Below are 14,205 nucleotides of genomic sequence, written 5' to 3'. Positions count from 1 at the left end.
TTTATGGAACATGTTGCAGAACATGGGGAATCAACTTTTATATATACTGATGGCTCCAAATCTGGTGCTGGCGTTGGATTTGGAGTACTTAGTAATGGTTTTAATTGTAGAGGTGCACTTTCTCTAACAGCTTCCATGTGTACTGCCGAACTGTATGGCATACTAACCACTATTGAGAAAATAGCGTTAAAAGAGGAGGGTAATTTTACCATTTTTATTGATGCAAGGAGTGTCCTTCAAGCAACAGAAGTTTTTAAGTCTAGTAACCTTTCAGTTTTAGAAATTTTACAATGCCTTTTTATTATTGGACTGAGAGATATAATACTTCGATTTTGTAGGGTCCCAGCACCTGTAGGTTATTGAGAATTAGAAGACCGATTTACTGGCAAAGAATGCTGCATCTGAGTTGCTTCCAAGAAGGTATCCCATTTCCTGTAATGATTTCCCACTTACCATCAAGAAATTATTTTGTAATAATTGGCAACAACTCTGGGATAGTCTAGGATAGTGTAGATGGCAATAAAATGTGAGAAATAACAAATGTCATATCTCTTTGGAGGTGTAACATGATGCTCCGAATGTGGGAGACCTCTCTTTGTCGTCTCTGCATTGATCAGAGTTGGTTTATACACGAGTTTCTGCTTAATGGCCAACACCAGCCCTGTTGCAACGACTTTTTAGTACCCTTGACAGTGAGACATTTGTTGATCGAATGCCCCACTTATAGTACTGAAAGAAATAGACATCTGTTTGAGGCTTGTGGTGAGAAAGCAGGTTCATCCTTGCCAAGATTCTCGGACATGATGTGTCGTACCATACTAGTGGTATTTTGAAATTTATTTCAGAAGCATGTCTTCTGAAAGCTATCTAACGTCTATAATGATGTTTTTGCTTTTATGGTTTTAAACTGAATTACCATTTATTTATTTATTTATCTGTTTATAACAGTTAATGTCGGCGTCAATGACCTTAGATGTCAGGATGCCAGATAACTCATAATCAATCAATCAATCTTAAGGCTTCTTCGAGAGAGAGAGAGAGAGAGAGAGAGAGAGAGAGAGAGAGAGAGAGAGAGAGAGAGAGAGAGAGAGAGAGAGAGAGCAGTGTGTATGGTGATATTCCATTATTATGTCTTTCTCTGGCGATACATTTGGGATAGAAAAACTTCCTTATGTGAAAGACTTTTCACTCATCTACTGTATTGCAAATTGCATTCAGATACATGTTGAGGTATTGTTGAATCACGATATGTCCCATGTGCATCTTGTCTTGGCAATTCCACATTTCTGTTTCAGGTGTGTTTCTTTCATACTTTTGACATTCCTCGTTGTAGAGATCAGACAATGGCACAGTGCTGTCCCACAGTACAAGATGGTGTCCAACCAAAGTCTTGCGGGCAATGTCATTATATAAGTCTATATGATCTTTGTTTGTTAAGAAATTTTCGGGGCCTATCTGTTAAGAAGAAAAAAAAAAAGACAACGTCAGAAGGGTGATTAGGTTTTATTTGTACAGTATATGCAGAAGTGTATTTAACCATCATACATATGTCATGGCTATTTCTTTGTATTGTTTTCAGTCACAAGATTATAATCCCTTTGCTTTTTTATTGCGTTTTAATTCAGTTAGGTCAACCAATATATAAAGGAAAACAAATTGCTCATGTACATTTAATTGATAGTTATTTTGAAGTATCAGCATAATTTTCATTCCCACAATTTCTGGGTGCATTTTATTGACTCCAGTAGAGCAACTAGAAAAGTTTATCAAATATGTCTACCATAAAAGGGAAAAGAGACATCTATTATATCATTATTATTAGTAGTAGTAGTAGTAGTAGTAGTAGTAGTAGTAGTAGTAGTATTAGTATTATTATTATTATTATTATTATTATTATTATTATTATTATTATTATTATTATTATTATTATTATTATTTTCCAAGGGCTCCAACAAGGAAAAAATAGCCCAGTGGGGAAGAAAAATAGGAAAATAAATAAAGTACAAAAGAAGTAATCAACGATTGAAATATTTTAAAAACAGTAACAACATTAAAACAGAGCTCTCATATATAAAATATAAAAGAGATATGTCAGCATGTTCAACATAAAAACATTTGCTGCAAGTTTCAACTTTTGAAGTTCTACCGATTTAACTACCCTGTTCAACAAATTAAGATGAGATTCAGCAGTCGAAGATCAGATAGCAGAACAATATTCGAAAGAATGTAGAATGAAAGAATCAAAACACTTCTTCAGAATAAATTGATCACCGAAAGTCTTAAAAGACTTTCTCAAAAAGCTAATTTTCATGTGCAACTGAAGTAGAGACAGACCGAATGTGTATCTCAATAGTGAATAAATTGTTGTCAAGAATCACAGCAATGTATCTAAAGTTTAAGATTCATACATAGTTAAAGAAGCATTATCAATGCTGAGATCCGGATGATGAGGAACCATTGTTCTCGACCTACTTACAATCATGCTTTGAGTTTTGTTAAGGTTCAATTTCGTGCTCCACAATATGCACCATTCACTAATTCTAGCCAGATCTCTATTAAGGGATCCATGAAGTCCAGATTTACATTCATGAGATGAAATTTATGCAAAGAGTAGCATGTTTTGCATATGCAACGAGCTTGAGTTCTAGGCCAAATCACATGTCATGGTTATATAGTATAATAAATAATGGGCCAAGAACATTACCTTGAGGTACAGTAGATATTACATTCCTGTACTCACTGTGGTGCCCATCAACAACTTCATGGCCACAGTCAACGGATTTCTGTACAGCATTCAAGATTGTAAGAAGGGCATCACATGCTCCAGGGCCTTTACGAAAGCTATATTACAAACTAGGGAACATATGATTACCTTCAGCAAAGCTATTTAGACGTTTTGCCGAACTACGTTAAAAAACTTTATGGAAATTAGGCGGTAATCAGCTGGACGAGCTACCACATACCCATTTACATAATGGAGTAACATTACCAATTCTAAAAGAAGTGGTAAATGAACTTCTTACTGATGAACAAAAATAACATATAACCTAGGAGCTAAGAAATCTGCAGTCTATATAAAAAACAAAGGAAAAATACCATTTGGATCTACACCTTCATAAGCATCAAGATCCATCAAGAGAGCTTTAATTTCACGAGATTCAATTGCTAAACTAGTTATTTTAGCCTCAATAAGACAAAAGTGAGGAAGATCAAGTTTCTCATCACTCTGCTTCCTGACAAACACATCAGCCAAAAGGGTTGCATTTTCCTTTGAACAGTAAATGACCGAGCTATCTGGTTTAATTAAAGGAGGCCCTGATATGTCTACACCAAAGAGTGTATATTTAAGGGTGGACCTGCACTTATGTTCCTTGGTTGTACAAGAAAGGTTTTCTTTTATGGTTAAATTGTATTCTTTTTCAGTTGAAGGATAAACTCTAAGCAAAAGCTCTAAGCTGTGTATATATATATTCCAAGTAAAATCTGATCTGTTACCGTTCTAAAGATGATAGGTTTCCTGCATCTCTAAGTAAGCTCGTCTACAATCTTCGTATAGATATTCCAAGTAAAATCTGATCTGTTACCGTTCTAAAGGTGATAGGTATCCTGCTTTTCTAAGTAAGCATGTGTACAATCATCTTTGAAACAGGATTTGTCTTTCACTTGGTACCTTCGCACACGAGAAGGGATGTGCTTATCAATCATGTTAACTAGATTCTCATTCGAAGGAACAACATGCTCGAACATAATTAAACAGTTGTGACCAATTCAAGCTCAAAACATTACTCAAAGTGCCATTCCAGTCTGCTTGAGATTTTATGAAAATCTTACATCATTATGACATACCGGGGACACACTGCTCAGTGTTCTCTACTAATGAAATGAAGGCGTGATTAGATGTCTCAATTGGAGAACTAACCTTACTTGTTATAATGCCATGGGAGTTACCAGACCTTGAGTAGCTTTACTTATGATTTGCTTGCAGCCTGATTCAGAGGCAAAGTCCAAAGCTCATAAGCCATGGCGTTCTGTAGGAGGAAAATTATTTAACTACTTCCTATGGTGAACATTGAAATCACTGACGAAAACAAAGGAAGCATTTTTATTATTTTCTTGTATCTTAGCCATAATGGTAAAAAGACAATCAAAGGTTAAATCATCCATTTCTGGTTTCCGATAGATCAAACGCAAACAGAATTTGTTATGCTTGCCACAAACTTTTATTAATTGAATCTTATGAAATCCACATTCATAGCTGGATATATGAGAAGCAGGGTACTCAGTCCTAATATACACTGTCATTCCCCTGGCCCTGGGAATGGCAACCCGATTCAAAATTATTGGCTTCTTAAAACCTGTTAAAAGGAGCTCAGATGAGTGCCTCATTTGAGAAACCAAAGTTTTTTAACACAAAAGAATATCATACTATCTGGACGCAACTGCAAGGTCATGCATATTTGTATGCAGTCCACGAATATTACAGTACAGTAGACAACACTGACAAAGTCCAAGATTTAGCTCCATGTTTCCAGACAGGATAAGAATTAAATGCAATAAAAAAGATTCATTATACTTGAAAACTAACAATAGTAATGATAACAAAAACAATATGTACAGAAATATACATTGAGTGATTGATGAAACCCATAGACTAAAGATAAAAAGTCGGAAAAATTGGTCAACATGCGGAGCTAATACACCATGCAAGGCTAAAGACGCTCCAGGATAACCACTTCAACTGAAGAGAGGACATTAAGAGTGGTTTGAAAAGATAAAGAAACAGATAAGAAAACACAACCTCTTGATAAACCACCATGCAGCATCCCTTGCCCTTCTATTGAGCCTGTCCAACACACCATTTAAAAAAAAGGATACATTGGGATTACTCCAACAATTTTCCATGCCTGGCTCACTGTAAATGACATTTAAAATTCATATGATCGTCTCCTTTTCCCCTGGTGTCTAGCTTTCTGCATTTTACTGTTCATCTGTTCTTTTTGGTCTTTTCCCGCCTTGTCTGTCCTGCTCCCTTGACCCTTTTTTGTTATAATCTATCAGTAGGTCCCTAATTCAGAAGAAGAAAATGCATGAATGATCAGAGTACCTGTAGATGGTCCATAAACTTGAAAATAGTGGGAGTCGTTTTGGCGAATTCTTTCACCAGAGGCGCCAGAACCCTGAGTTGGTTTGCATATCTTTCTGAGGCCCTCTTAGGTCCGAACCTTTGGTATAATCTTCTCGACTCCATTATGTAGTGCAAAGCTGTAGCTGAGAAATATATAATTGGTTAACTTTTTTTACCTTGCTTGAGAATTAGAAAAATTTTTGGTTAAAGAACTTTCTGTATGATATCTGAGAAGTAAATAAGTTTTCAGACAACCTTAATTTTCCATACCTGAAAAGTATAACTTAGGTCTGGTGACAATTGGAAATTGAGATTGGAGACTTCAATGCTAAAGTTGGAAAAAATAATCAAGGGATAGAAAATGTGATGGGTGTCGAGGGTCTTGGCAAAATTGCAAATGAAAATGGAGCACATTCAGCAAACAATCTTGTCATTGGAGGTACCCTTTTTCAACACAGGAACATCCACAAGTATACATGGACTTCACCATGTGGCATTTACAAAAATCATATAGATCACATTACCATTAATAAAGAGAGAAGGACTCTGAGAAACGTAAGAAGCTATGTAGGTGCCGATATTGGTAGTGATCACCAGCTCCTCATTGCCACACTGAAATTAAGACTGAAAGCACCCAACAGAAAGATGGATAGAATACCTAGGGTTGATACAACTAAGCTTTTAGAAGAAGAGCACAGAGAAACATTTGCAATTGAATGTAGTAATCGATTTGCAGTCTTAGAAACTTTAAGAGATTAAGAACAGACAATTAATGAAGAATGGTGTGATAACAAGATCATATATCAGTTAGTTGGTAGTGAAGTCTTGGGACACGCAGTTGCAAGGATAAAGCCATGTATATCAAATGATACTTGGGATACTATAAAAAGGAGACAAAGACAGAAATTGAGTGTTAAAAGTTTTCAAGGATTTAATGAAAATTACAAGGTAGAGCATGCTAAGTATTCCATTATTGACAGTGAGGTCAAAAGGGAAGCCAGGAATGACTGGAGAGAATATTTAGAAAGCAAAGCAGATGAGGCTGACAAAGCTATGAATTCAGGAAGTGGCTATGGTGTATGAATTGCTCATAGAGTTATTAATGAAATCTCGGCCTGGGCGAAGAAGAAGCATATACCCATCAAAAAGAGAGATGGTTCTGTTATAGCAACAGGAGATGAAGAAAGACAACGTTGGATGGAACAGTTTAGTGAGGTTATGAATAGGAGATTTGAAGGGAATAATTTGATTGATATACCTGAAGCTGATGAAGACCTTAATGTGTCCGTTAATAAATTCAGTGTGTTTGAAGTCGAAGCTATCCTCAAAAAACTAAAGAGATGGAAAGCCCTTGGATACGATGGAATAACTGCTGAGATGATCCTGGCCGAAAATGAAGTAATACCAGATTACCTACAAGATTATTTTGTAGAATATGGCATGAAGAGGCAAAACCTGATGAATGGGAGTCAGGAGTGTTGGTGAAAATTGAAAAAAAAGAGACCTGACTAATTGTATTAATTATAGAGGTCTAACACTAATGTCAGTTTTTTTATGAAAATATATAGTTTGCTTATTCTAAAGAGATTGGAGACAAAGATTGATGAACAAGCAGGATTTAGAAAAGGTAGAAGTTGCACTAACCAAATTTTCATTTTGAGACATGTTGTACAGTATTGCGTAGAATATAGAATTCCCCTATTGATGGCATTTGTGGACTATGAAAAAGCCTTTGATAATTTTGTGGAGAGTCCTGCGTTATTATGGAATTCCTCTTAAATATGTACATTTGATTAAGTCTATTCATGAGCATAGCAAGAGCAAAGTTAATGTTTACGGAGTCTTATCAAATGAATTTCCAGTAACAGCAGAGTACTCCAAGGGAAAGTGTTGTCACCTATGTTGTTTATCCTCCTCATGGATTTTCTAATGCGAAGAACAGTCAGAGATGGTGAAGGATTGGACAGAATTGGTGATAGGAATTTAGCAGACCTAGAGTATGCTGATGATGCTGTCCTTGTTAGCAGAACACCACAGGATTTGCAATGCTTACTTACCAGAATGCATGAAATATCCCACGAGGTTGGGCTGAAGATAAATAAAAGAAAAGCCGAGATGATGAGAATGGAGTATTCAAGGGAAGACGAAACATCCTTGGAAGGAGAAAGGATTAATGAGGTACATCATTTGAGTATTTGGGAAGTATGATCTCCAATACAGGGTCTTTAGAAATAGAGTTTAGTGAAAAATTGAAAATAGAAAATCAGACAATGGCTAGGTTAAGTAAAATATGGAAATCAAATTGCCTGAAATTACATATAAAAATCAGGCTATATATCAGTTTAGTGAGATCGATGTTACTGTATGGATAGGAGTCGTGGTATGACAATGAAAAAATATCCAACAGATTTTGTAGATTTAAAACAAAGCCCTCAGGAGAATATTGGTAGTTAAATGACAGGACAGGATTACAAATGAAACTATTTGAGAGATTATACAAGTGCCTTATGTGGATGAGATAATGGTCAGGGGCAGATGGTGATCGTTTGGCCATTCTCTTCGCACTCCCCAAGAGAGATTAGTTCATTAAACTTCAACTGGACTCCACAAGGCACTAGAAGAGTTGGAAGACCCAGGCCTTCGTAGCAGAGGACTATGAGACGTGAAGTAGGAGATAATGACGGAGAAGTATCGATTTAAAAGCTCAAGATAGAGATGACTTGTGAAATCTAACCGAGATCCTTTGCGTCAATAGGCGTAGGAGGAAATGATGATAATGAAGAGAAATAGTAAAAATGTTATGAAAGGTTTTGCTTCACGTGTAAAGAATGGATGACAGTAGATCAAATAAAAGAAAGTACAAGAAATAAAATGAGGTGGAGAGGGAGTCCTAGAAAATATTATGTAGATGGCGCTAAAGATGCCTAGGAGGAGAAGGGCCAGGAATCGTACTTTTTTTCTTTTTTTTTTTTTGTATAAGATAAGCATTAAATAACCAGTAAACAGTATCATACCTGAAAATTTATTCTGAAAGAACTTAGAATACTCCTATATGCTCAAGAAAGACTACTTAAATGATATGTGCATCTATGCAAGACACTGATTATTATAGAAAGGAATATCTGGTGACGAAACTTTAGTCACTGTAACTGAATTTTATGACGATATTGAGAAGGCAGATGTTATTTTCATTATCATTGTTACTTTTTGAAAGCTTTAGAAAGATCATCATAGCGTGGTACTAAACATTTTCAAGATTTCACATTAGTATATCAGTATTCTATATAAAAAAAAATATTAAAAATAACTTATATGAGGAGATTTAAAAAATGATACAAGTAGTCAATGTTACCAGTATTACATTACCTTTCAATAAGTTTACTATTATTATTATTATTATTAGTAGTAGTAGTAGTAGTAGTAGTAGTAGTAGTAGTCGTAGAAGTAGTATTCAGAATAGCATACATTAAGATGAAGTAGTGCCCCCTTGCTCCAGTGGCTGTGTAGAGCACTTCATTAGCGACAGTCCCGAGATCGATCCCAGCAGGGAAAATAAGGATTCGGATCCCTTTTCTGGACATTTGAAGTCTTTTGGTTTGCATTATCATCAATTTATATAATCGGCTGTCGGTTAATGGTGGTGGGTCACAGCCAGGCTTGCAACCCCATTCGTAAAAGATTAGTTAAGAAGAAGGGGTAAGAAGCCAGTTGTTAGAAATGAAAATGGATTTAGTCAATTTGATTGACCATCCACTCACTGTTTGAATTGACATTATGGGAAATGAAAAGATTGATAGATTGGTTTGGAAAGAAATCTTCATCCAGTGATAAGAATTTTAATTGAAGTCCTAATTACATGTAAAGGGTAAATTAATGTCTGCAACTGGGTGCAGTCCAAAATCATTAACATGCTCCAGCCATTCAAATGGTCTTTGCTCCACTGTGGCTTGTTTCACTCGGAAGTTAACATTATCTCATTGCTCCTCTGTTCTGACAAGCGGTGCATGGATGTGCTGCGCAATGCCAGCTGTGGCGGTTACTTTTAAATTATCGTAATGACCTATATCCTTTTCTATTATCATTATTGTTTATATGAATCGACTGTGAGAAAGGTGGCGGCCATTATGATGCTTGTGGGTGGAGATTTTGGACCTCACTCAGTTGCTTCCTAAAGGAATTCTCCATGATTACTAGGATTTAGGTACCAATTATGCTCATTCCATCAAAGAAGTTTTATGTCTCGAAAATTTCTCTTCTCTTTTGTAGTTTGATAAACTGTTTTTCACTGTTGATCAAATACAGTTGAAAATTTGAAACCAAAAAAAAATATGAAGTGTAATGCGTAAGAGTGTAAAACTAATAAATGCAAACCAAAAAGTAGAAATGTTGGCCGTGGCTTCTCTCCAGCGATCCAGGATTTCAAAGATGAGGGCAATCCCTTCAATAACTTATCCCAAACGTAAGTAATCCTGAGTGGGACCCCAAGGTGAATTACTTCCTGATAGTCCTCGTGGTAATAATCCCTCTTCTTGGGGCCCATGGCGTAAACATCCTCCCAATGGTCCTGCAATGCCAGAAAGATGGAATCTATTCATTCACGTGAACATTGGTTAGACTAAAGCATTGGTGGTTGACACAATCTCCTAAACACGAATAGAAATATTCAATGAAAGGATGGTGTGATTCGTTTAATGCTCATTTCACGTACACAAGATTGCGTGGTAACGTTTTGTCATTCTTTGGTAATAGCATACAAAGATCAGGCTGTGATAGCGTGGCCGAATTGGCAACGGAAGTTATACAATCCAAACCCAAATATTTTGGTTCTAATAACTTTGAATTAAAGTCAAGTGGTCGCTAAATTAGTCTGGCTGATACCTGCTGTAACACAAGTATTGAATCTCAAAACGAAAGAAGCCCAAATCATACCAATTACGTCACATCCTAAGTTGTTAAACTGAATTGCATTGTTATTGGATATGACTATTTTGGTAAGGAATAATGTTTTCAGTGAACCTAAGAGGTTTTATTGATATGTTTAGTAAGATTAGGGTGTGTTTGTTATGATTATTATCATCTACAAAACCCTACGGGATATTAGTAATCACAGTTACTAATGATTTTAATTATCCATGTAACAAAATTCATTCATGTGACTTTAAAACTTTCTGTTGCTTTATATATATCAAAGGAATTTCTAGATAACAAGATAATAATTCAAACGACTAAACAACTTAATGACTGAATTATGCATAGACATAAAAGAGATTACCCACCTTCTTAAATCTTGCAATCCTGTATTTAACTCGTGGATCGAGAATGCGTTTCACGAACACTTCGAAAATGTGCCTCATGTGGGAATCGCCAGCAATCATTATGTGAATAGTAGGATGCTTCCTAACCACTGAAGCAGATGCTTTCGCATACGATGTTTTATTTTGCCAAGGGTCCACTTCTTTGGGATTCCTGTTGGATGAGCCAAGTAAAATCTGTCTGTGTACAAATCATCAGGATGTAGTAGAAACGTTGTATCCTATATAAGATCATAAATTTAAATCTTGACACATACACACACACACACACACACACACACACACATATATATATATATATATATATATATATATATATATATATATATATATATATATATATATATATATATATATATATGTGTGTGTATATATATATATATATATATATATATATATATATATATATATATATATATATATATATATATGTGTGTGTGTGTGTGTGTGTGTGTGTGTGTTTTCAGAAGAATCTATGCATAATTTGGCAGCCATATGCATAATAGAATCAAAAGTCTATATACATTGTTACACTGGTGAACGTGAGGCTCGAGTCTGTGACGGGCCGTAGGGAAAGTTGCGACTCAAAGGCAGGATGCAATCAACTGAGTAACTTTATTAAAGAACACTCTCCTTTATATACAAAACCTCAAGGCAACAGGAAATTTCATGTTCGAGAAACAGACAATGTTAGAGAGGAAAAACGCAGACATGTTTATTCTGTTTTTTTTTAGTGCGAGGGAAGAGCGCAGATACAAGCATAATATATACAAAATAATTTATGTACGATCGTGTGACACACGGTTGGTACAAGTCACACACCTGCAACCAATCTCTGCGACTTGTTGCGATGTTAAAAATTCCAAGAAATGGCGGAAAGTCTTGCAATTGTTCTGCTCTTTGATATCGGAACAACCTGTTGCAAGCTTCCTGCTAGATTCTCGCTTATGCTTGGACCTGGGTGACTGTTGGAGGGCGAGTTGCTGCCCGCTGCGTTCAGCATGGGATTGAGCCTGTGAATAATCGTGACTAGTGAGGATTTCCGTGAGATTTATTGCAAGACTTTAGAATGTCGCTCGATTACCACTCGATTGCTGCTGGACTTGGCAGCGAGTGCACAACGACTGGCCAAGGAGGTTTATGAAGGGAGATGGGGATGAACGTTTGTGTCCTTCCCAACCTGTTATGATGGCAGAATGGCAGTAAGCTTGAAGGAGACTACGAGGACCCTGAGACACGTGAAGTGATAAGTGGCACCTGGTGGGAGGGCCCAGTGATGGCTGATACAATAGACCTTGCCCCTGGAAACCACTCTACCAAATCTGCAAAGGTTCTATGGGACTACCCGAGTGACTACTGCAACCCATAACATGGCAGCGTACCATGGCTAAATACAGTGCTATAGAGAGCGTTGGCTGATATTTTGTTGTATACCTAGTGTTCAAATGGCAAAAGAAATAAAAACAGATCTCTAACTTGGTATTATTTATCCATGTTATTCCTTCTTACGGACCTTCTAAGTTCTTTTCATTAAACGTGTTAATTTTTAATATGTTTTTTATTTATATGGATTTCACATTTTATTTATTCATGTTTTTTTTATTGACTTCATGCATAGTATTGCTTTTTAATTATTCACAATATTTACTATTACCTATCTAATTGTAGATAGTAAGTTGGCCAGGGTACCAACCACCCGATGAAATACTGCCGGTAGAGAATTGTGTGGTCTTTTGACTGGCCAGACAGTACTAAATTGGATCCTTCTCTCTGGTTACGGTTCATTTTCCCTTTGCCTACACACATACACACACACACCAAATAATCTGGCCTATTATTTACATATTCCCCAATGTCCTCATACACCTGACAACATTGAGATTACCAAACAATTCTTCTTCACCTAAGGTCATACTGCACTGTAATTGTTCTGTGGCCACTTTCCTCTTGTTGAGGGTAGAAGAGATTCTTTAGCTTTGGTCAGCAGCTCTTTTAGGAGAAGGACACTCCAAAATCAAACCATTGTTCTCCAATATTGGGTATTGTCATAGCTTCTATACCATGGTCTTCACCGTCTTAGGTTAGAGTTCTCTTGCTTGAGGGTACACTCAGGCACGCTGTTCTGTCTTGTTTCTCTTCTTCTTGTTTTGCTTAAGTTTTTATAGTTTATATAGGAAATATGTATTTCACTGTTATTCTTCTTAAAATTTTATTTTTCCTTTTTTCCTTTCCTCACTGGGCTATTCCCTGTTGGAGCCCCTTGGTTTATAGCATTCTGCTTTTCCAAGTAGGGTTGGGGCTTAGCAAGTAATAATAATAATAATAATAATAATAATAATAATAATAATAATAATAATAATAATAATAATTTACCATCTTATTTATTTATGTTCGTTTTATTTATTTACGTCATTTGTAGTGATTATTTAACATTTTTATTTGTTCTTATTCTTTATTTTCTTTTTAAGTCATTGATAAAGATTGCACATTTTATTTTTTCACGTTCATTTTCTTTATTGATTACATTCATAGTGACTATTTAACACCTTTCTATCTATTCATATTCTTTATTTTCTATTTAAGTCATTGATGATGATTGAAGGTTTTATTTGTTCACGTTCGTTTTCTTCATTTCATTCATAGTGACCAGAGTTGGACGACCTGCGAGCTGTGGCAGAGCACCCCTCTATCGCTGCTTTTAAGCAAGTGGGAAACGTCACGTGGTCGTGATGCTGTGTTGCCAGATCGCAGGCTAGATCCTACAACGATTTCGTCGTACATATCTGCAATTATTGCCAAGGAACCGTTGCCAAGTTATAGTGAGTTACGATTCGCCTAAGACTCCGCTGCCAAGTATCGCAGCTGACGAGAGTCGCAGCGGAAGGTCGCCACAGTTTTAAACAGTCCAACATGTTCGCAACATGGTCTGAACCAGATTAACCACGAGCATCGCTTTGCCTGAATTGTAGAATGGTGATAAAAGATACCACCATTTTCTAACATCACAGCGAGTCGCAGACCTTAGTTGCAGATATGTGACCCGAGCCTTACACATAACAAAGCAGCAATTTGGTCTCCAACTGCAATTGACTATTAAATTTGACTACATATACCATGCGTGAGTGTGCATGATTATTTATACATATGATGTGTATACCTTCAGTGAGAAGGTAAGACTCACCTTTTCGTATTCCATAACTTCCTTGCGCAATCAAAAATATGTTCTTTTGTAAAATTGAAATAGGGGTCATCACCAATAAATCTTGCTTTGAGATCATCATAATGGTAACAGTTCTTGTCCAAATACTTATTTATGTGGGGAGACTTATTGCAGAATCTCTGGATCTCTTCAGGGGTATTCTGGAATGGTCGTGGAAGACGTGTTCCATTTAGGAAGAGACTGTCGAGGTAGTAGGCAATGAAGTTGAGGCTCAAAAAGACGATTATCACCAACAGAACACAGTGCCAGTGCCAGCAGGTTGCCATCATGCTGTCGTGTAGCCCCTACTTTGGTCTCTGACTACCTGGGGACATAACAGTTTTAGTTTCTTTAGCTTTTTCTGAAAGTTTAGGATTTTTTTTATTGCAGTGGGATATAATAAAGGCAGTCGGTGGAACAAGAAATACCACTTATACTCTGTCAAACTTTCTAAGAGTGGTTGGTACAGAAATCATACGATGGCAATTTTATGTAATCATATTAGCGTTAAGGAGTCTATCAAAATATGTTTCATTTCTTGAAATGTAGCACTTTGTTTCAACAGATAA

General features: G+C 36.3%; 1 protein-coding gene across 1 annotated transcript in view; it reads right to left on the bottom strand.

Moving 5' to 3' along the window:
* Positions 1 to 1,185: 1,185 nt before the first annotated feature.
* Positions 1,186 to 14,205, bottom strand: part of LOC137630333 (uncharacterized) — a 13,073-nt gene continuing 53 nt past the window's right edge. Inside the window, exons 1-5 of the mRNA XM_068361769.1 lie at positions 13,619 to 14,205; positions 10,402 to 10,591; positions 9,497 to 9,689; positions 5,105 to 5,268; positions 1,186 to 1,455 (exon numbers count right to left, since the gene is read on the bottom strand). The exon at positions 13,619 to 14,205 is cut by the window's right edge and continues 53 nt beyond it. Coding sequence (XP_068217870.1) covers positions 1,186 to 1,455; positions 5,105 to 5,268; positions 9,497 to 9,689; positions 10,402 to 10,591; positions 13,619 to 13,926 — 1,125 coding nt within the window. The 5' untranslated portion in view covers positions 13,927 to 14,205. The remainder of the gene's footprint in view (positions 1,456 to 5,104; positions 5,269 to 9,496; positions 9,690 to 10,401; positions 10,592 to 13,618) is intronic.

This window comes from Palaemon carinicauda, chromosome 38 (assembly GCF_036898095.1).
Source record: "Palaemon carinicauda isolate YSFRI2023 chromosome 38, ASM3689809v2, whole genome shotgun sequence".
NCBI classification, from domain to species: Eukaryota; Metazoa; Arthropoda; class Malacostraca; order Decapoda; family Palaemonidae; genus Palaemon; species Palaemon carinicauda.
This window is presented reverse-complemented; position numbering and strand designations above follow the sequence as displayed.